Here is a 22,677-nt window from a genome sequence, read left to right as displayed (position 1 = left end):
TTGTGAGGTAGATTACCAATCCCATCAACCCTGGTGTCGGGGTATTACTGAGCCGCCAAAGGCCCCTGACATAACTCGTGTAACAACTACGTACTGACATCTAGTAAGTAAGTAGTAACCGGAACCAACGGCTTGACGTGCCTTCCGAAGCACGGATAATGTTACTTTCGGACAATCATGTGACTAGCATGTAATGTCTTGACTAAACTAGGGATCACAAAGTGATTTTTGTGATATATCGCCACCGGGATTCGAACCCGGGATGTCCGGATGCTATGTTATAATGCTCTTTACATATCCCATCACTACACGAGCAGAGAGTGTTAAACTCGCCGCGAAACCTTACGCAAACCTTGACGTCACACATTGTGGTGCTTTTTTTTTAATATCGCAACTGTCGGCAGAGGTCACTCGGAACTGTGTCAGCGACTAATGTTGCTAGCTTTAGGTTGGTAAAAAAAAATAAACTCACGCGTATTTCCCATCGGGGTAAGCAGAAACTATGGAGAGAGAGAGAGAGAAAATGAAAAAAAAAATATCTATAAAATGGAATAAAATAAATTTTTACAGAACCTCAAAACACGAACATAAACAGCCTATATACGTCCCAATGCTGGGCACAGGCCTCTCCTCAATCAACCGGAGGGGGTATGGAGCATACTCCACCACGCTGCTCCACTGCGGGTTGGTGGTAGTGTTTTTGTCGCAGTTATTATAACATTTTCCTTTATGAAAATTCATAAATAAGTTACCGGGGTAAGCAGAGACTATAGAATTCCATTTGCTTCGATACTGACACACTTCTCTACCTAGTTTATGTATGTATGTATTGTATGTGTATAAATAAGTTAAATAAAAAAAAGAAAACGTTTTTTGGTTTGACTCCGTGGTCTAATTGTTTCAACTACTTCTTCTTTTTGGTTGTGAGGTGGATTACCAACTCCACTAACCCTGGTGTCAGGGTTACTATTGAGCCGCCAAAGGCCCCTGACAGGACTCATGTAACGACTACGAACTTACATCAGTAAGTAAACACCGGGACCAACGGCTTAACGTGCCTTCCGAAGCACGGATCATCTTACTTTCGAACAATCAGGTGATCAGCCTGTAATGTCCTAACCAAACTAGGGATCACAAAGTTTTATTGTGATTTGTCCCCACCGGGATTCAAACCCGTGACCTCCAGATCGTAAGCACAACGCTCAACCACTGGAGCACGGAGGCTAAAAAAACGTATATAAATTAAATTAGTATGTGATTTTGTTCGCAGGTGTGGCACAAAGGCTGCTTCAAATGTCAAGAGTGCGGGATGACCCTCAACATGAGAACGTACAAGGGATACGGGAAGCTGCCTTACTGTGAAGCGTGAGTTGTATTCATATCATCATCATCAGCCCATCACCGTCCCCACTGCTGGGGCACGGGCCTTCCCTATGGATGGATAGGGAGATCGGGCCTTAAACCATCACGCGGGCCCAGTGCGGATTGATGGTTATTAACGACTGCTATTTTTATAATAAACGTTTCTTTCTTTCTTTCTTTCTTGCTAATGCAGCCGGGACCAACGGCTTAACGTGTCCTCCGAAGCACGGAATCATCTTACTTTTTCCGACAATCAGGTGATTCAACCCTGAAAAGTCCTTACCAAACAAAGGACAGTCTCACAAAGTGATTTTGACAATGTCCCATCGGGAATCGAACTCGGACTTCGAGATCGTGAGCCTAACGCTCAAACCACTAGACCACGGAGGCTGTAACATGTAATTCTCACCTCTGCAAAAGGACTGAATTAGTTTTTTCCTTCCTTATTATGTCGAATTCCATTGAAACATTTAATATTATGGTTTACTGAGTGTACCTATGATACACACTATGACACCATGGTTGACGTATTCGTGTTAGGTCATCATTACTCATTGTACTTACCTAGACAGTAATGTGCCGTTCCCGGGAATATTCCATTACCACGTTTAAGAATAAAATTAAATCATTTGTCCTTAATATACAGCTTCAATATCCTGCCGAAAATATTCTCGTCTTCTAATTTAAATTGTTATCTTACCTCTTACTCTTCATGCGCAATACCTATGTTACTTTAACTAATTTCATAATTTTATATAATCACAATTTTCCTACAGTAATTATCCTCATTAACATACGATGTGTCTACACTCATCTGGGAGACATAAGAGTGATGCAGAGAATTAGATCTGAATTTGTTCTACTGAATTATCCTGAAAACAGAATTTGTTCCGTTAAAAAAACGGAAATACAAAGTTTTCTAACCGACCTCCAGCCAGCGGGATATTTCCCAAAGTCTGATGAAGTATAAATTGGTATTAACTTTTAGATCTGTATTTATTCTGTTCAACAAAACAAAAAAAAATACTTCTGACGTCCTTACTTCAGCTACAATCAAGCTGCAATGAAACCTCCAGTCAGCGGACTTTTTCTCTCACAGCTTCAATTTGTATCTGATACATAGTTTTTTTTTTATATTCTACTCACATAATATCTTTCAAATTCTATACTTTTTAATTTAAGCACTAGATGTACGAATAGGTAATTTAAGTGAAATTATAGTCGTAAATAGGTTATTTTTTATTATTTTAGTGTAAAAGTTACAAAAGAATGTCATTGAGTCCCGCTGAGTGTAGACACATTAACATACGGACACATGTACATACACGACATACGCTTCACTCTCTATTCACTAATACGCACATGCACCCTTACACACACTCACTTAATAAACACACACACTCACCCTCGAACTTAAATTCATTATAATCCGTTCAATGTATGCATATTATTAACACATACATAAACTGCCTATATACGTCCCACTGCTGGGCACAGGCCTCCCCTCAATCAACCGGAGGGGGTATGGAGCATACTCCACCACGCTGCTCCACTGCGGGTTGGTGGAGGCGTTTTTACGGCTAATAGCCGGGACCAACGGCTTAACGTGCCCTCCGAAGCACGGAATCATCTTACTTTTTCGGACAATCAGGTGATTCAAGCCTGAAAAGTCCTTACCAAACAAAGGACAGTCTCACAAAGTGATTTCGACAATGTCCCCATCGGGAATCGAACCCGGACCTCCAGATCGTGAGCCTAACGCTCTAATCACTAGACCACGGAGGCTGTTATTATTAACACAGTTAATTTGATTTGATTGTTTAGTTTTAAGCTTATTATTTTTAATATCTTTTGGGGTTCAGTTGAAAATCAGCGTTGTGGCACTCCCTCAATGTAGGAGTGTCACAACATCTTGCTGAGCTGACGTCCCTTTTTAGAGATAAGGTTTAAATTCATTATTTTGTTCATTTTTCTATTGTGTGTACCACCTACTTGTTTCTAAAATAAATGTTTTTCTTTCTTTCTTTCTTTCTTAAATGGGAATGTTCCTGTTGTAAAAATGCCAGTGCCCTGTTCATCAAAACTACACATGTAAATTACTTGTTACAAATATATTTATTATAGTTACAATGTTAATAAAATATATAACATAGTCAAATTAAAACCTACACTAAAATACGTCAAAATACACAAATACTTATATAAAGAAAAAACCATATCAGGCGTCAAAAAGCCCTCCGGAAAGCGAACCCCGAACGTATTCAAATGTCAATAGGTGTTAGTGGCTTCGTAAAGAAAACTTTTCCGTCGCAAAATTCTGAATTTTTATTTATATTTTTTGGATTGTTTTCTTCTTATTTTGCGATGGAAAATTCAATTTGATATCTACTCAGAATCATGGTCTAAATCATCCCCCTTAATTACGATGTCACTAACACCCTGTATATTTCACAAGTATATTTTTTAAATCCCTCTACTTTTTTCATAAACGTAATTTACACGTACTTGTCAGTAAGTTGTAGCTTGTGAACGTGTTGACTTGTAAGTTTTGATACTGCACTGGTATTAAATGTGTTCCTCCAGTCCCCAGTAGTGGGGACTTTAATGGGCTGATGATGATGTGTGTGAGGAAGACTTAGAAGGACTTACAATGACCAAATTGGAGATGTCCTTAGAAAAGGTTTAATACGATCTACTCTGAACCGGCGTGCGTGTATAAGGCGATTGATGAATGTGGAGGAAGCAAGAGAAGTGTGTCAGGATCGAAGCAAATGGAATTCTATAGTCTTGTGCTTACTCCGGTGGGAAATAGGCGTGAGTTTATGTATGTATGTTTACGTCTTTTTACTGCCGGGAATGTTCCACTTTGGGAACATTCACGGCGCTTCACTGTACCTAGGTCATCATTCATTATTCATTATACTTTACCTAGGTTAACTATTAACAAAGAATGAAGAATATTACTACGTGTAGAAATTGACTACTACATACTTTGAAATGTTATACCTGTCGATTATCCGTCCATTTCCTTTTCGGCGGATAAGAAAACGCCTTTTTTTGACGTGACTTATTTATTTGACGTGACGCATTAACTACTTGGCTGGACAAATGAGGAGCGCTGAAGGGTTTCACCCGGTACAACGTTTAAGACAACAGGCCTGAGGATGCCCAGTTGGGCGCGAACCCTCGGCTCAGGGCGTCGTCTGAGAGGAAAAAAATATTTGAAAGAATTAATCGACCCTAGCGGGTCGATAGCGATAAGCGCTGATTTAGGGAAATCGTCGACCACGCCGGCGGGGTCGGTATTGGGACTTATTAGATCACACCCCGGGCACTTCATACAAAACACCTCGGTTTACACAGACGGTGTGTACACGGCCTCCGTGGTCCAGTGGTTTGAGCGTTGGGCTCACGATCCGGAGGTCCCGGGTTCAACTCCCGGTGGGGACATATCACAAAAATCACTTTGTGATCCCTAATTGGTTAGGACATTACAGATCACCCGATTGTCCAAAAGTAAGATCCGTGATTGGGAAAGCACGTTACGCTGTTGGTCCCGGTTATTTCTTACTGATGTAAGTAAGTAGTCGTTACATAGTAGGCCTTTGACGGCTCAATAATAACCCTGACACCAGGGTTGATGGGGTTGGTAATCCACCTCAGAACCCACACGATAGAAGAAGACCTGTGTGTGTGACGTCTGACGCCATACGACTGAAGACTAACGTAAGACCGAAGGGGTGAGGTAAACCTAGCTCAGCCGCTGGTGGGGAGCGGAGAGTTGCCGTTATATATGTAGTGTTATTGCTTCTTCTATGATTTGATGGTGTGTACGGGAATTGGCATCATTATAGCTGTCAATAAATTTAAAATTAAAAAACCCTCGAACAAAAGAAGTACTCAATTATTATGACAAAAGGTTAAAAATGCTAAACCCTATAAAAAACAAAAAATAACTTGTTCCACATATGCCTGCAAGCAAACTGAGCTTGTAACATTCCTATCACTCTTAACAAACGACCTGATGACCTTGAAGACCTGAACCGATTTCCACCAAACATAGCTAAGAACACTCTCTACTGATGTACCTTTCAAACAAACAAAACCGCATTAAAATCGGATCATCCATTTGGGAGCTACGATGCCACAGACAGACACACACATTTACACAGACATGTCAAACTTATAACACTCCGTCGTTTTTGCGTCGGGGGTTAAAAATAAATCAGAAACGTGATAAAATCGAAAGTTATCTACTCATTGTTACGTAACGATATTATTCGTACAACATTGTCAAATCAGATGCAGTTTGTAGTGTTGGTATTACATTATCAATATCGATTATCGACATACAATAATAATGAAGCATATTATGGTGATATTAGACTGGCAGAAATCAAACTACTTTGCCGACCGAGCTAGACTCGGGGTGCGTAACAGAGTATAATAAAAATTGAATAAAAATAATAAACAATTTGTATTATTTTTAATCTATTCTATAAGTTTAGTACCTTCTGTAAATATTTATATAATAATTTAAGTTTCTATTTAATAAAGTATTTATTATTTTCATAAGGGTATAAAAATATAGATAAATGGTCGAGCTAACTATAGTCAGAGCTACATCCATCGCAAGATGAACTAAGTACCCACACCTCACCGAGCTTTCTGTTAGACCAACGTGATAGGTGAGCCGTATCGCCGTCTATAATGGTCGAGACAACTATAGTCAGGGTCACATCCATCGCAAGATGAACTAAGTACCCACACCTCACCGAGCTTTCTATTAGACCAACGTGATAAGTGAGCCGTATCGCCGTCTATAATGGTCGAGCCAACTATAGTCAGGGTCACATCCATCGCAAGATGAACTAAGTACCCACGCCTCACCGAGCTTTCTGTTAGTTTGTATATTACTGTATTAAATTAAATCTATCGACAACCGAACAACACTCAATTCAACCTTATTTTCTGTCGCATAACGAATACATAATGTAGCAATACCGGACACATTGCCAAAGGAATGTAAGCTTTAATGTAATGACAATAAAAACGGAAGGAAGACGTGTTTGCGACGTTTTGTTATGCTTGTCACGTCCATTTTAAGGTCTCTACATATACATCACAAGCGATGTGACATAGCCGGCAAGAGTTAATATTTATAACACTTATAGTCTACACTAATCAGGGCTTTGGTGAGGCTTCCTCGCTATTGCAGTGCCTCTGGCATGTTTGCAGATGCGGGCATAGACGGCTTCTAGAAAGAAAGAAGAAAGAAAGAAAGAAACGTTTATTATAAAGGGACACCACAGTAACAAATACAAAACAAATATATAATTTAAAACACGGAGTAACACACAACTTACAATCAAACAAAACACATAATAAAAGCAACATACACGAGAAATACAAATAATTGAGTGTATGGACTGGTCAACGATGGTGGTGGTGTCCTTTATAAAAGGGCCTCACTCAGCATAAGCCGCGGCGCGAGTCACGACACTGGTATTCTGTGGACCCTGCTAAGTGAGGCACTTCTATGCTATTATGCGCAAGAAGTCTGCATCTGTAATACGGCGACTGCGGGGGAGTACCAACAAAGTTCTGAGGATGATAGCGGAGAGGTTCGACTCGCCTGTTCTCGGTCGGTTCACAGAACTGCACGTAGCACGTGTGAGGAAGTGAATCGAGTTGGGAGCGGCTTATCTTTTATTGTATTTTAATTATTTATTTATTTATTTATTGAGGATATCCAACAGCTTATTAATTAAATAAGAATAATTACAGTAAGTACAATGTTTGTTCGCCAATCACAGGATACCACAAATATAACAAATTGTAGAACTTGATGAGAACAGTAACAAAACTAACGATACAATGCTAGGCTTAAAGTATATAAAAATATATATATTATAAAAAAAAACACATTATAAAAAAAATCTAAAAATAAACATTTTTTATTTTTATTTATTTATTTTATTTGCTCAGCAGTGGGATCATATAGGCTAATAATAATAATAATAATTTTATTTTAATATATGAGGAGCTCGGTGGCGCAGCGGTTAACGCGCTCGGTCTGCGATTGTTGAAGTTAAGCAACTTTCGCAAAGGCCGGTCATAGGATATAGGGACAGAAAAAGCTACCTTGTTTTATACTATGTAGTGAGTAGTGATATGTTTAACGTTAATTGTGACGTCCAACTGAACACTCTATCTTTCTGTTTTTTTAATTAACAAGCGTCATAGTGGCCAGTTAGACTCTTGCGCATGAAAGTAGGCCTAAGTAAAAGTGTAACGTCACAGCTTTCATTCATCTGGTACTGGGCAGTCTAGGCACGCAACCGATTACTATACAGCGTAGCTATGGTGTGTTACTTTCGAAATCTTAGATATACGTAGAAAAGATATAGAAATCTAACATTATTACACAAAACAAAAATATATATCTCTTCTTCTATCGTGTGGGTTGTGAGGTGGATTACCAACTCCATCAACCCTGGTGTCAGGGTTACTATTGAGCCGCCAAAGGCCCCTGACATGGCTCACGTAACGACTACTTAATTACATCAGTTAGTAGTAACCGGGACCAACGGCTTAACATGCCTTCCGAAGCACGGATCATCTTACTTTCGGTCAATCTGGTGATCAGCCAGTAATGTAACCAAACTAGGGACCACAAAGTAATTTTTGTGATATGTCTCCACCGGGAATCGAACCCGGGACCTCCGGATCGTGAGCCCAACGCTCAACCACTGGACCACAGGAGTCGTTTAGTAGTCTATTTCAAAGCCGTACTAGGACTGTTATGTTACTAAAGAATTATATTATAATTTTGCAGGCACGTACCCAAAGCGAAGCCGACGACGATGGCGGAGACACCAGAGCTGAAGCGGATAGCGGAGAACACAAAGATCCAGAGCAACGTCAAGTACCACGCTGACTTCGAGCGCAGCAAGGGGAAATTCACACAGGTATGACCTCACAGATAGCCACTGTGGTCCTGCGGATAGCCACTGTGTTCCTGTTCACAGCCACTGTGGTCCTGTGGATAGCCACTGTGGTCCTGTGGATAGCCGCTATATAGCCCGTGTGGTCCTGTAGATAGCTGCTGTGGTCCTGTAGATAGCTGCTGTGGTCCTGTGGATAGCCACTGTGGTCCTATGGAAAGTCACTGTGGTCCTGTGGATAGCCGATGTGGTCCTCTTGATAGCCACTGTGGTCCTGTTGATAGCCACTGTGGTCCTGTGGATAGCCACCTGTGGTCCTGTGGATAGCCACTGTGGTCCTGTTGATAGCCACTGTGGTCCTGTGGATAGCCACTGTGGTCCTGTGGATAGCCACTGTGGTCCTGTGGATAGCCACTGTGGTCCTGTGATAATCCCACATCTTCTAAATACACATACTTTCTTAAGTAAATACTTAGTAGCCGGGACCGACTGCTTAACGTGCCTGAAGCACGGATCATATTGTGTCTGAACTATTTGGTTTCCAAACTAAGAGATAATCAGATATTCTTCCCATCATTCAAGGTGGCAGACGACCCAGAAACGCTGAGGATCAAAGCGAACACCAAGATCATCAGCAACGTAGCTTACCACGGCGACCTGGAGAAGAAGGCGCAGATGGAGCGTCAGCGGCAGATCAACGAGAACGGGGAACTAGTTGGTGAGTTGATTATGATGAGGTCTACTGATGATGACGGATGGATGACTGGAGGAGGAAACAAAGTTCAATCCAATTTCAGAAATATCTTTATTCAATAGGTATCAATAGGTTTCTACGACGTCATAATTTCGTGTTTTGACGTTTAGTAAAAAGTAACTGATCTGAACTAGTTGGAAACTCATCATCAATTTAAGAGCTACGCTCTTGTCGGTGCAGCATTCTCCATGCTACTTTTTTAGGGAAAATAGGGCAGTGGTTTCCCTCTTGCCTTCCGCCCCGCAGTACTCTGTCTGACGCAAGTGGGATGACGCCCAGAGTAGTCTACTACAAAGCCATACTAGGACTCCTGTCCTTCGCCTCTGGACCACTTGGCTTGGCTTTCTAGTTGGAAACTAAAACACATAATAACGGGTTCTTACCGCGTTTAAATCAGGGATATGAGACTCCCGATATTTCGACACTGTTGCAAGTGCCATGATCACGGGATGACCTGCTCCACTCCAATTTCATCAGTCATTCCTTAATTTAACGTTAACTCCAGAGGAAATTATCGCGTCAGGTGGAAGGTGTAAAATCAATGTTGCACAAAATCATTTTGTGTTCCATTTCGATCCATCGGTTTACTTCTATCATTTATATAACATAACGTCGCCTTTTTAAGAAAATCACATTCAGAAATACCTCACCTTATGGTTGCCTGGAAGAAATCGCTTTAAGCGATAAGGCCGCCATTTGCCATGTACTTAATTAAGAGACTTTTTGTAATTATTTATTTTTAGTTTGGTGCAATAAAGTGTATTTGTATTGTATTGTATTGTAAATGATTTTCATCGACAAAACCTCGACTTTTTTACATTAATATCGTCATCCCCCTAGCATTATCCCGATTTTTCGCAGGGTCCGCTTAAATAACCTGAAGATTTGACAGGTCCAGCTTTTTACAGAAGCGACTGCCTGTCTGACCTTCCAACCCGCGAAGGAAAAACCAGCCAAATACAGGTTATTTTGCATTTCTCGGGAATTTGGGTTTCCTCAGAAGTTTTGCTTCACCTCTGAGCACGTGATAATCATTTATGATCGAAACATGAATTCGAAAACTCTGACAATCATTGGTTTAGGCCTGTGCTGGATTCGAACCTGCGACCTCAAATTGAGAGGCGAGCTATCAGCATTGAAACTAGCATGCCTATTGCGAGGTTTTGTTAACAAAAATCACTTCCAAATGCGATTTTTCAAAAAACCGCCTACGTGGTTTCACTGAAGGAGACGATATGCAAAAAATATTTTTATAGAAGCAACTCGATGGATTTCTGTGTTCCAACACTATTCATTTGCACAATCGATGCATCTATGTGGCAATTTGTATTGGTGTGAGAATCTAAAAATGTGATTGTTGTCTGTGCGAATGTGTTGCTAAATACGTTAAAGGTTGCAGACATCATTTTTTGAACAGTCATGAGCAATATAATGTACCCACTTTAGGACTCTGTCGCACTAACATATATGACATTTAGTGAGACTTACAGTTCAATTTGTTAAAAAAGTTAATGTGACATGGTACCAAAGTGTATACATATTAATGCTCGTGACCGAACAATCGTCAATTTGGACTTTTGAATCATATTCATTTAAGAGCAGTGACACATCTTCAATCTTTTGGCTAAGTGGCAAATCTACAATAAGTCGCGTCAAAAAAAGTAAAAATACTTTTAAACATTCGTCAATCATGAAATCATAACTTAAAAAAGAAAAATGGACCTTTGCATTGCTGCAGTCGTTATTTGTAGAGGCATGTACTGATTGTCAATATAATGGCCCCGATTCTTGCAGACACCTTCTAATTTAATTTTAAGTTATACCCGTCATTTTCTTATCCGCCGAAAAGGAAAGGGACGGATCAACAAGTTAATTTTAAAACGAATAAATAACCCGGGCGAATAAAATAGGCATCTCGCTGGTATGTAATCCGTTTGACGTGCTGTCTACTTAACTCTGTCTGGTTATTGGCCGATGTAAAATTTTTAACGGTTGTTTTAGATTTCTGCTTAAAATTGACGTGTATTTCATAAATTTTATGCCTGTCGTTTACCCGTCCCTTTCTTTTTCAACGTATAAGAAAATGACAGGTATAACTTAAAATAAAATTAGATGGCGTCTGCAGGAATTAGCACCATTGAGCACAAACCATGGTTTGGCAATCAGAATATGGCCCACGGATAACGATCACAGTACAGTAATGATAAAGTGGATATTTCAGAATTTCGTCGGCACTAATACTGTTGGCGCGTATTTCGAAATGAAATGAAATGAAATATATTTATTATGGATCATAGGTACAGTATAGGCGTTCATATCAATTATAAATTGTTTTTCAAAGTTATAATTTTAAAAAATCTGCCGCCTTATAGGGATGTGACTAAATATACGAATTTCTGTATAGTTCGCGCCACAAAAGATGTCCTTCAGTCGCGGCGCCACTGTCGCAGATTCTTTATAAAATTATTATGACTTGTTAATTAGTTCCATTAAAATCCGCATTGACGATTGTTCATCTAATTGTGAATCATGGAAGAAGTTCACTATTGCTAACCAATGCCATAATTTAAGCCTGGTCAATGAATAAGAAGAGTTACTACTTATTAATCATCTTATCATTATTCACTTTGAAGAAAGAAATTCCGATTTTAAAGTTTATTAAAAAAAGTTAGTTAGTTAGTAAAGTTTATTAAAGTTTTTGGAGATTAAAAAAATATTATTTATTATTTTTCCCTTTTCTTTGTTTTTCTGTTAATACAAAGTACCGTAATACGAAGTACCGAAAGGGCCATCAGTGCTCAACATTTATTTTGTCAGGCCAATTAGTGAATGAATACTCTAGGCAAATCTGCATTATATAACGTCATAATCAAATCTTATTCAATGACCAGGTGTTTCATCTATATGTTTTAACTTGTTTGTCGCACGCTTCATAGATGTACCATCAGAAAACTACCATCAACAACTCGAAACTTACGCCACGGAGATGCTACCGACCCCGGCACCGAACCTGCCCCCCAAGAACCACTACCAGACCCCAGTGACCCAGTACCAGAGCCGGCCGTACCGACAGGAGCAGTTCAAAGAACCGTATCAGCAAAAGCCGGAACAATATCAGCAGAAACAAGACCCGTATCAACAGAAACAAGACCCGTATCAACAAAAGCAAGACCCGTATCAACAAAAGCAAGACCCGTATCAACAGAAACAAGACCCGTATCAACAAAAGCAAGACCCGTATCAGCCAAAACAAGAACCGTACCAACAGAAACAAGAAGTTTACCAGAATAAACAAGAAAACTATCAAACGAAACCCGAACAGTATCAGAAGCAAGAATATTCAGAACAGTATTACAGACAACAGAAATACGAGGAGTATTACAATCAGTATCCGAAATACGACGAGTATCAAAATCAAAATCAGAATCAAAATCAACACCAGCATCCGAATCAAAATCAAAATATAAATCAGAATCAATATGCTTACGGGCAGTATACGCAGCAAAATTACGGGGTTGGTAGTCAACAGAAGATAGGCAGGATCCAGGATTACGACCCCCTTAGTGACGGGCCGCGTGCGCCGCCTAACACGCAGAGAGCATCAGCCACACTCATTTACAACAGCACTAGTGATGCTAAAAGAGGTTTGTAAAAAAAATAAGTAGGTACTATAAGCAAAAGATTTGTCTGACTTTGGAATCCAGGGGGGTTAAAATGGCCACATCAAAGCAATTCATCTAAGAAAGCAATGTTGCAATTTGACATGTGCGCATATAAAAGTAAGTGCGCAATGCAAACAAATGTCAAATAGCCATATTGCTTTCTTAGATGAATTGCTTCGATGTGGCCATTTTAACCCCCCTGAAATTAAATTTTATTTTTGGTTTGACACCTCTAGTGAGGATGAAAGGCATATGACGTGGACAGTTATGAGTGTGAATGTAGATTAGATAGATATAGGGGTAGGGCACGACCCAAGAAAGTGTGGAAGGATTGTATGAAGAAGGATATATGTTGTGTGTGAAAGGCGAGTATTTGTGTGGAGGAGCTCGGTGGCGCAGCGGTAAACGCGCTCGGTCTGCGATTGTTGAAATTGAGCAACTTTCGCAAAGGCCGGTCATAGGATGGGTGACCACAAAAAAAAAGTTTTCATCTCGAGCTCCTCCGTGTTTCGGAAGGCACGTTAAGCCGTTGGTCCCGGCTGCATAGCAGTCGTTAATAACCATCAATCCGCACTGGGCCCGCGTGATGGTTTAAGGCCCGATCTACCTATCCATCCATAGGGAAGGCCCGTGCCCCAGCAGTGGGGACGTTAATGGGCTGGCGATGATGATGATCAAAGTGTTCATAATGATACGACACGCCGCCACTAGATGGCGCTTATTGTATGTAAGCTTGTACGGTTAGCGACATCTAGTTGTTGGATGGCGAAATAGAGAAATCCTCGATATAATCGCGCCGCGCTATTGGCCATTGAACATTTCTCTTTTTTTTGCTTACATGTATGTAGGAAAGTAAGATTACTACGGAAGGATAATGAATGGGAATTTGATTGCTTATGGTATGAAAGGAGGATGGTTAATGAATGGGACGTAAGGCAGTTTTAAAAAGTAAGAAAGGGGAGTCGATGGTGCGATGTCGGTCGGGTTAGAGGATTTTGTTAAAGTATAAGGAGTAAAGATATTTAAAATATCCAGTGTTATTTCTATATCCCACATGTATTTCTGTCTATTTGAGAATATTTTTTTTGAAAATCTGTCATTATGAGAAAAAAAGGAGTTAATGAGGTTGGTCACCAATTTTCAGAACTGTCAAACGAAAAAAATTAAGTTTACTTTGTGATCTAAGTAAATGTGTTGGAAGAGTTACAGGTTGCTTATAGTACTTATATCATTTTGTTTTTTGTTAATTTCATTTGTCCGGTTTATTGGTTGTCCTGTCTGTGCCTCGATACATATTCTTTGCCTTTCACTCGCTTAACCTTTTTAACTTTAAGGCCTTTTCTACGTGCTGATAGTCTATAGCTCACCCCGGACTAGGGAATTCAATCCCGACTCGAGATCGCAAATTCGAGATCGCGAAGATCCCGAAATTTTCGAGATTTCGTGACGAGTGAGTGTGTCAATCAGTGACGTTTCACTTTTACATATACAGGGTGTTAGTGACATCGTAACGAATACTGAGAGAGTTGATTCAGACCATGATTCTGAGTTGATATCAAGTGGAATTTCCTGTCGGAAAATTTATTAAAAATTTTAGTGTATTTATTAATTATTTTCAGTTCCATAATTTTGCGACGGAAAATTCCACTTGATATCAACTCAGAATGGTCTCAAAGTTTTCGTTACGATGTCACTAACACTCTGTATAGATAGAAGTTTTCACCTCTCCTTTCTACCACCAGGTTCCCATCAAGTTCAACAGCAGCAGAGTCGACAAATAGGTCGCGTGGCGGACCTGGACCCGCTGGCCACTGAGCAGTCACGTGTCTCCAACCACCATCAGCAGAACCAGGTATCTATCTGTCACAGACAAGCGCCATCTAGCGCAAACCTATTGTGACAATTTAGTTTAGCTAGCTGGCTACGTCCATATTTTATGATAGGAAAATTGTAAAGCAGTAACCAAAAGAACCAACAGATGGCGCTAGTAACCAACGCCAAATAAAGAGAGATACAAAATGGAGTAACTACGAATGACACACATTATTTTCCCGCTCCCTAATAATTATTATATTCAACAAAGTCATACCAAATATACCAAATCTATAACCTATTTCTTCAGTATCACCACCACAGAACGGAAGAAAGGTTGGAAGGACCAAGTGAGCGCAAAACGCGCGCCATACAAGTATGAGCAAATAGTTCATACCTCAACTTTGCACTCCACTCGTCCGCAAACTTAACGACGCACGGAGCTCCGCGATAGTATATTAAAAGATCGTCTTGTGCATTATAATATGCACGGAAAAAAAAAAAATATCCACTATCATGCAAGGAAGGGATCTCCTTGGTCCAGTGGTTAAGCGTTGGGCTCACGATCCGAAGGTCCCGGGTTCGAATCCCGGTGAGGATATATCAAAAAATCACTTTGTGGTCCCTAGTTTGTTTAGGACATTCCAGGCTGATCACCTTTGTCTGAAAGTAAGACGATCAGTGCTTCGGAAGGCACGTTAAGCCGTTGGTCCCGGTTACTACTTAATGACGTAAGTACGTAGTCGTTATATGAGCCATGTCTGGGGCCTTTGGCGGCTCAATAATAACCCTTACACCAGGGTTGATGAGGTTGGTAATCCACCTCACAAACCACACGATAGAAGAAGAGTATGATTAGACAAAATAGCTTGTCATCATGTCTTTTTTTTTGTTTCAGCGAGTATACATCGCGATGTACGACTACGAAGCGAATGACAGCGATGAAGTAAGCTATCATATTATATAATGGTGCTAATTCCTGTAAACACCATCTAATTTTATTTTAAGTTATATCTGTCATTTTCTTATCCGCCGAAAAGGAAAAGGACGGGTAATCGACAAGCATAAAATTTATGGTACACACGTCAATTTTACGCACAAATCTAAAACAACCGTCTTCAAATTTTACACTGGCCAATAACCCGACAGAATTATATTGACAGCACACGTCAAACGGTTTGCATACCAGCGAGATACCTTTTAATTCGCCCGGGTTATTCATTCATTTACTCATTCTTCCTAAAATAAAGAGCTGACAATCATCCGTCCCTTTCCTTTTCGGTGGATAAGACAATAACAGGTATAACTTAAAGTCAAATTAGGAGGTGTCTGCAGGAATCGGGGCCAATATTAAAAATGCCTGGTATTAAATGTGTTCCTCTAGTTATTAAATAACTTGTAATGTACCCTCATTGATTTAAAAGATGTGTCGCTGTTGCAGTTTCGTGTCATATCTTCTCCTCAGCCATAACACCTTGCGAAATGACGTAGATTCAAAATGCAAAAATTACATTGACCTTCAACAAGTTTATCCGTGATAAGTACGTTGAATAAATGATTCTGATTTCTTAAGTTACAGAAAAGGAGAGATTGGGGGATAAAGCATAGGATAAGGAATAATACTATGTATAGAACGGCGACTCTCCGCTCCCCACCAGCGGCTGAGCTAGGTTTACCTCACCCCCTCGGTCTCACTTTAGTTTTCAATCGTATGGGCGTCAGACGTTACACACAGATGCGCGTGTACGATAACGTCAATGTGTAGTGTCTGTGTAAAACGAGGTTTTTTGAATGAAGTGTCCGGTGTGTGTTTAAGCTCTAAGCCTACCTCTTCAACTCTTTAACTGGGTCGTGTACGGTCACGAGCATTAATATGTATACACTTCGGTACCATGTCACATTAACTTTTTTGACAAATTGAACTGTAAGTCTCACTATATGTCAAATATGTTAGTGCGACAGAGTCCTAAAGTGGGTACATTATATTGCTCATGACTGTACTAGGAACAAGATAAATTATGAAATTCTGATTACTAAATAAAGACAGATCTTAGACTAACGAAAAACATGTTCTTTTTTCTATTTAACTTATTTATGAATTTTAATCATGATAAACAGCCTCCGACAGCCTCGGACAGCCTCCGTGGTCTAGTGGTTAGAGCGTTAGGCTCACGATCTGGAGGTCCGGGTTCGATTCCCGATGGGGACATTGTCGAAATCACTTTGTGAGACTGTCCTTTGTTTGGTAAGGACTTTTCAGACTTGAATCACCTGATTGTCCGAAAAAGTAAGATGATTCCGTGCTTCGGAGGGCACGTTAAGCCGTTGGTCCCGGCTATTAGCCGTAAAAACACCTCCACCAACCCGCAATGGAGCAGCGTGGTGGAGTATGCTCCATACCCCCTCCGGTTGATTGAGGGGAGGCTTGTGCCCAGCAGTGGGACGTATATAGGCAGTTTATGTTATGTAATCATGATAAACAATACAATAAATCCGACATTTTGTCACGTTTTCCCATGACGTCGCAGTTTGGGTTTTCATACAAAATCCATAGTAATTTTGTGTTTGACGTTCAGTAAAAAGTGACTGATTTGACTAGTTGAAAACTAGACTATTGTTGATAATGACGGTCTTCCCCGGGTATCATAATTTATCATTTTTTTTATTTTATGTTTATTTATTTTTAGGTATCATTCCGCGAAGGCGACCTGATCTCCAACGTGACGTCAATCGACGAGGGCTGGATGACTGGCCAAGTGTTGCGCACGCGCCGCACCGGCATGCTGCCCGCCAACTACGTGGAGCTTGCGCCCGCGCAGACCATGCACTAGCGAACGCTTGAGGCGAACCAACATTAACATAAGCTCACGACTATGCCAATTAGAGGTACATCCATCGCAAGATGAACTAAGTACCCACACCTCACTGAGCTTTCTGTTAAACAATTCACGTAAAAAAAAATATGCATGAATTTCGAGTCCTGACTTACTGATTGACCTGGTAGGATATCGAACCCCGGCCCTCTAGCACAAGACGGCTATTATTTCACCACTGATTTGACTTAAACTTGATGGTCGTACATAACATAGAGTTAATATTACCGTTTACCGCCTGACTTAAAACTAGAAATAATTGTATTCGTAACCCATACATAAAGTTCACGCTTATTTCCCTCTGCGATAGGCAGAGGTAACGGAATTCACAGAGAGTTAGTTATCAGGACAATACGGTAAGGCGATGAATAGTAATATCAACTCTATATTATGTACTGCCGTCAAGTTTAGCCATCAAATATCCTACTCAAATTTTGGGCCTGTCCTTAACCAATATATTTTTATTTTTAGCAAACATAGCATGCTAGTTTAGCAAGAGCCTTCACAAGTCTTGCCTTAAAAATGTTGGCAATAACATAAAGATAAAAAAAAAATATTGTGTATAAATAACATACATAATGGCCCCGATTCCTGCAGACACCGCCTAATTTTATTTTAAGTTATATCCGTCATTTTCATATCCGTCGAAAATGAAAGGGACGGATGATTCACAGCTCTTAATTTTAGGAAGAATGAGTAAATGAATGAATAACCCGGGCGAATCAAAAGGTACGTTGCTGGTATGCAATCCGTTTGACCTGCTGTCTACTTACTATGTCGGGTTATTGACGGATGTAAAATTTTTAGACGGTTGGTTTAGATTTGTGCTTAAAATTGACGTGTGTTCCATAAATTTTATGCTTGTCGATTACCCGTCCCTTTCCTTTTCGGCGGATAAGAAAAGGACAGATATAACTTAAAATAAAATTAGGTGGTATTTACAGGAATTAGCACCAATGATTCAATGCAATTATGTCGTATAAAACATATCATCTTTACGGACGATTGTAGTTCGGTCAACAAATGCATCGAAAGGGGTTGTAGAGTGCGTGAGAGGGACGGCTTCAAAAATATAAGATGGTGGACCTAAGATCTACTTTTGGGGGTATTGTTTTTATTGTCACTTTTCCGAAGCCCGTAGCTCGAAAACGGGTGGGAATACAGAAAAGTGTATAATGACAATGTTGTAGGAAATTTTATGACCTTTCATTTAATGGTAGATTTTTTTTCTCTACGACGCACCGTTTTTGAGATATAAGCGAAAAACCCAAAAATGGGACCTTCCCCCCCACTCCGGCTTGCCCCCTAGACGCGGAGACTTTTAGTATGTTAACTCCCTAAACACCCTGAACACATTCCTGAAGAAAATTTTAGGATCCTTCTCATGCACTCTACAATAGAGTATTTAACTAATATTTCATATTTTATCTTCTTAAAAGTTGCGGTTGGAGAGTCAGGAAAAATACCGACATAAAACCTAACAAATTATGGCTAGAATACGTTTTCAATCCTTGCCACATAACTATATCTTTACACATAAAACACAAAGCTTATCAAAAAATCTACTAAACTACCAATTATTATTCATGGCAACATTGAAAATCTACCAAACAGGTGGTTGCCAGTTGTAAAATTGTAAATTGTAGCTTTTTAAAAAGAAATAAGGTACTACTCATGCTTTAAAAAATAAGCAATTTTAATCCTACTTATGTTATAAGAAAATGTGATGGAATATACGAACATCATTTATTAAGCGTATATAAAATTGTATGTAATTGTTTTATACAAGTTGTTAGTGATATCGTAATAAATACTGAGGGGGATGATTCGGACCACGATTCCGAGTCGATATCAAGAGGAATTTCCCGTCTCAAAATTCATACTTTTTTGTTCTATTTTAATTATTTTCAATTCTTTACTTAAAAAAAACCTCGTCATATTAACTCAGAATAATGAGCTGAATCATCCCTCTCATTATTCGTTACGGTATCACTAACACCCATACGTACTTGTACGGGGTGTCAGTGACATCGTAACGAATACTCAGGGGTATGATTCAGACTATGATTCTAAGTTGACATCAAGTGGAATTTCCTGTCGGAAAATTCATGAAAATTTTAGTGCCTTTTTAATTATTTTCAATTCCATTTCAATACCTTTGCGACGGAAAATTCCACGTGATATTAACTCGGAATCATGGTCTGAATCATCCCTCAAAGTTTTCGTTACGATGTCACTAACACGCTGTATAATTCAGTGTTTTTTTTTTTTAAATCACGCTTGACACTTTCAAGGATAAATTGTGCCAATGGTCTTGTATAATCCAATCAAACATACTTACACTCGTATGTTAATTCTACGCACTTTAATATGCGTAAATGTCAAATAGCAATATTGCTTTTTTAGATGAATTGCTTCAATGTGGCCTTTCTAACCCCTTCTTTGAAAGTTTTAAGAGTGAATATTAAATATACCTGAACACTTGTCATAAAGTATTAATGTTTTATATAATTAAAAATGTAAATTCATTATCTTTTTTAAACTTGAAAACGTTCCGTTTTTGACACTATTTATTATACCTTATGACATTCCGGACTACGCATTTTTTTACAAAAAAAATAAATTAAAAGTAGTGATGTGACGAGTCACAACTTAGATATACTTTTAACAGTTTTAAAAAGTAACTAATATTATAAAATACTATGTACATTTTAAACATAGCTCATTCCATTTAAGCCACAATATAAATATTTATTTGTATTAAGTTACAAATACCAATGCAAGATTATTATTTTTTATGAATATAAATACTTCCTAAAAACTTTTTAAGTGTTCCCTTTTACTTTTTAAGTTAATTATAGTTTTGGACTGGATGTAATATTAAACATAACTGTATTATCACAAATATGTGCATCATTTTGTAAGTATGTATGTACTCAAACTTACTAATAGGGTTTTTTATTATAACATATCCATAGATCAGAATATAAATGTAACAAAATGTTCATATATGTGTGGCGGACCCAACTAGTTGGCCAGCTAGTTCCGCCCACATGCAACAGATGGCGCCACATTCAATAAAGCAGTCCTGAAACGCGCTATCGAAGTTTGCACAGCGAGACGCATATATATACAACTTCCAACATGACTCACGTGGATCGTCGATCCCTAGTCACACTACCAACTTGTGACTAGCCGGGGTATTATGCTCTGTTCGGTACCACGAACTTATCCTTTGGCGGCAGCACATCCTCGCCGCCAAAATTTTGTATACTTCGGGGCTCGTAACTTAGTTGCGTTTAGTTAGTTATCTCGGTTCCACTTACGCGTTAGGGGCAACATAAGTATGAGATTTTTTTAATGGAGTTTCGCGGGTGTGGTATAAGCCCCCTCTCATGATTGATATCGGGATTAAAACAAATTAAAACAAAGCATGAATACCGAAAAAAAGTAAAAAAAAAGTTTTTACTCTGAAAAATGTCCATTAAAATGCCTTGTAAATACACTTTTTTTATAATTAGTTATAAATAAAAAAACTAAATAAGATATTTTTTATATCAAACTGTTTTGTAGAAATAAAATTTTATATAAAGAAACCGTGTTTAAGGGAACTTAGGGTAGGAAATTGAACAACAAACAAAATCGAGAATTTGAAACTGTCATTGGCTGACATCGGCACCGACCGCTGTGTCTAAATAAAAAAAGAAACTTTAAAGCAAACTTAAGTTAAAAAAAAAAAATGCATACTTGTGCAGAATTGCATAATAATTTCTTTTTTAGTTTTCGTAATTCTTATGAATTGCACATTCCTGTGTTGGTTACATTTGTTCTTATGTACCTATATTTAATTTTAATGTATACAGAGGTCTTATTGACTGTAAATAGGGTCTTAATTCGACTGTAGGTGCGCGAGCAGTGTTGACAACATCATATTTGACAGATAATTTGACACTTGAAAGATTGTGACCAACTTCACGTTACACTAACACAATGATGAAGTAGATAACCTAATAGAAACACAGATGGCGCTACGTGGTAACCTATTTCCTCGGGCACATAATTATTCAAAAATATTATAATAGCAGAGACATATACAGTGTGTTAGTGACATCGTAACGAATACTGAGGGGGATGATTCAGACCATGATTCTGAGTTAATGTCAAGTGGAATTTTCCGCCGTTTTTTTTTTTAATTATTTTCAATTCTAAAACTTCCACTTGATCTTAACTCGGAATAATGAGCTGAATCATCCTTCGAAAGTTTTCGTTACGATGTCACTAACACCTGAATAAAAGAGACCCTATTTAAGTCGAAAAGATTTCAAATATTGTTTAAATTGTTTAATTATGAACATGCTTATTTTAGTAGTTAGGACAAATTAGTATCTTATTTAGATAACACTTTATTTATTCTTTCATTTGTCTTTAACTATTGTTTTAACCAATAGATTGTAATATTGTTTAATATTTTCTTAACTTTTTGAGCAAAGCAAGCAACTTAGATATTCCTATCATAACTAAATAATGACACATCAACATGATGACACACATACACGATGGACTAATGTTATGGGCGATAGGCTGATCCCTTATCACCATAAGGTTCATCATATCCAGCTTAGGACTTCGTATCAACAGTGGCTGCAAGTTGTCTTTGATTACTTGTGGCTCTGCCCACCCCATTAGGGATTACGGGCGTGAGTTTATGTATGTATGTATGTAACTAAATAATGAGGAACTTTCCAGGCTACGTTCCCCAAAAACAACATAGATGGCGTTGTACAGATTTAACGTCATAATTACCTATTTGCTCATTGCTTGGAGTACATAATTGTTCAAAAACATAACCTAAAGGGCTTTCCAGAAGCATGTATAGAAATAATTGTCAATTAATATTTGGATGTATATTGCTTCTCTTTATTTAAATCAGAATAATAACGGGTGTAATAAAAAGGGACATCATTTCATCACCCAAAAACCAAGATAAAAGATGCATATGTCTGTTTTACTATTTTACTATATAATTAGAAGGTTAAACGAAGGCAAATCTGTACAGCGCAATTTTCTTTTTTTGAGAATGTACCCAGGGAAGTCCCCGATTCTACCAAAATTAATAGTAGCGTTCATACGTTTCGTATGGCAACACCAGTGAAGTTTTGATTGGATGAAATCTGATGTAGAAAACAAAATGGCCGCAGAAACTTGCCGCCAAAAAGTTAGGAATGCAATGTTTATTGGTGTTTGTTCTCATCACAAGGTAAGTTATG

General features: G+C 38.7%; 1 protein-coding gene across 1 annotated transcript in view; it reads left to right on the top strand.

Moving 5' to 3' along the window:
* LOC126378424 (LIM and SH3 domain protein Lasp) overlaps window positions 1–17,987 on the top strand; it is a 35,725-nt gene extending 17,738 nt beyond the window's left edge. Inside the window, exons 2-8 of the mRNA XM_050026779.1 lie at window positions 1,271–1,365; window positions 8,201–8,333; window positions 8,892–9,027; window positions 12,000–12,707; window positions 14,468–14,577; window positions 15,436–15,483; window positions 17,225–17,987. Coding sequence (XP_049882736.1) covers window positions 1,271–1,365; window positions 8,201–8,333; window positions 8,892–9,027; window positions 12,000–12,707; window positions 14,468–14,577; window positions 15,436–15,483; window positions 17,225–17,368 — 1,374 coding nt within the window. The 3' untranslated portion in view covers window positions 17,369–17,987. The remainder of the gene's footprint in view (window positions 1–1,270; window positions 1,366–8,200; window positions 8,334–8,891; window positions 9,028–11,999; window positions 12,708–14,467; window positions 14,578–15,435; window positions 15,484–17,224) is intronic.
* Window positions 17,988–22,677: the final 4,690 nt, after the last annotated feature.

This window comes from Pectinophora gossypiella, chromosome 26 (genome assembly GCF_024362695.1).
Source record: "Pectinophora gossypiella chromosome 26, ilPecGoss1.1, whole genome shotgun sequence".
Taxonomy (NCBI): Eukaryota; Metazoa; Arthropoda; class Insecta; order Lepidoptera; family Gelechiidae; genus Pectinophora; species Pectinophora gossypiella.
The sequence above is the reverse complement of the archived record's forward strand: the minus strand, read 5'-3'. Positions and strand labels throughout refer to the sequence as shown.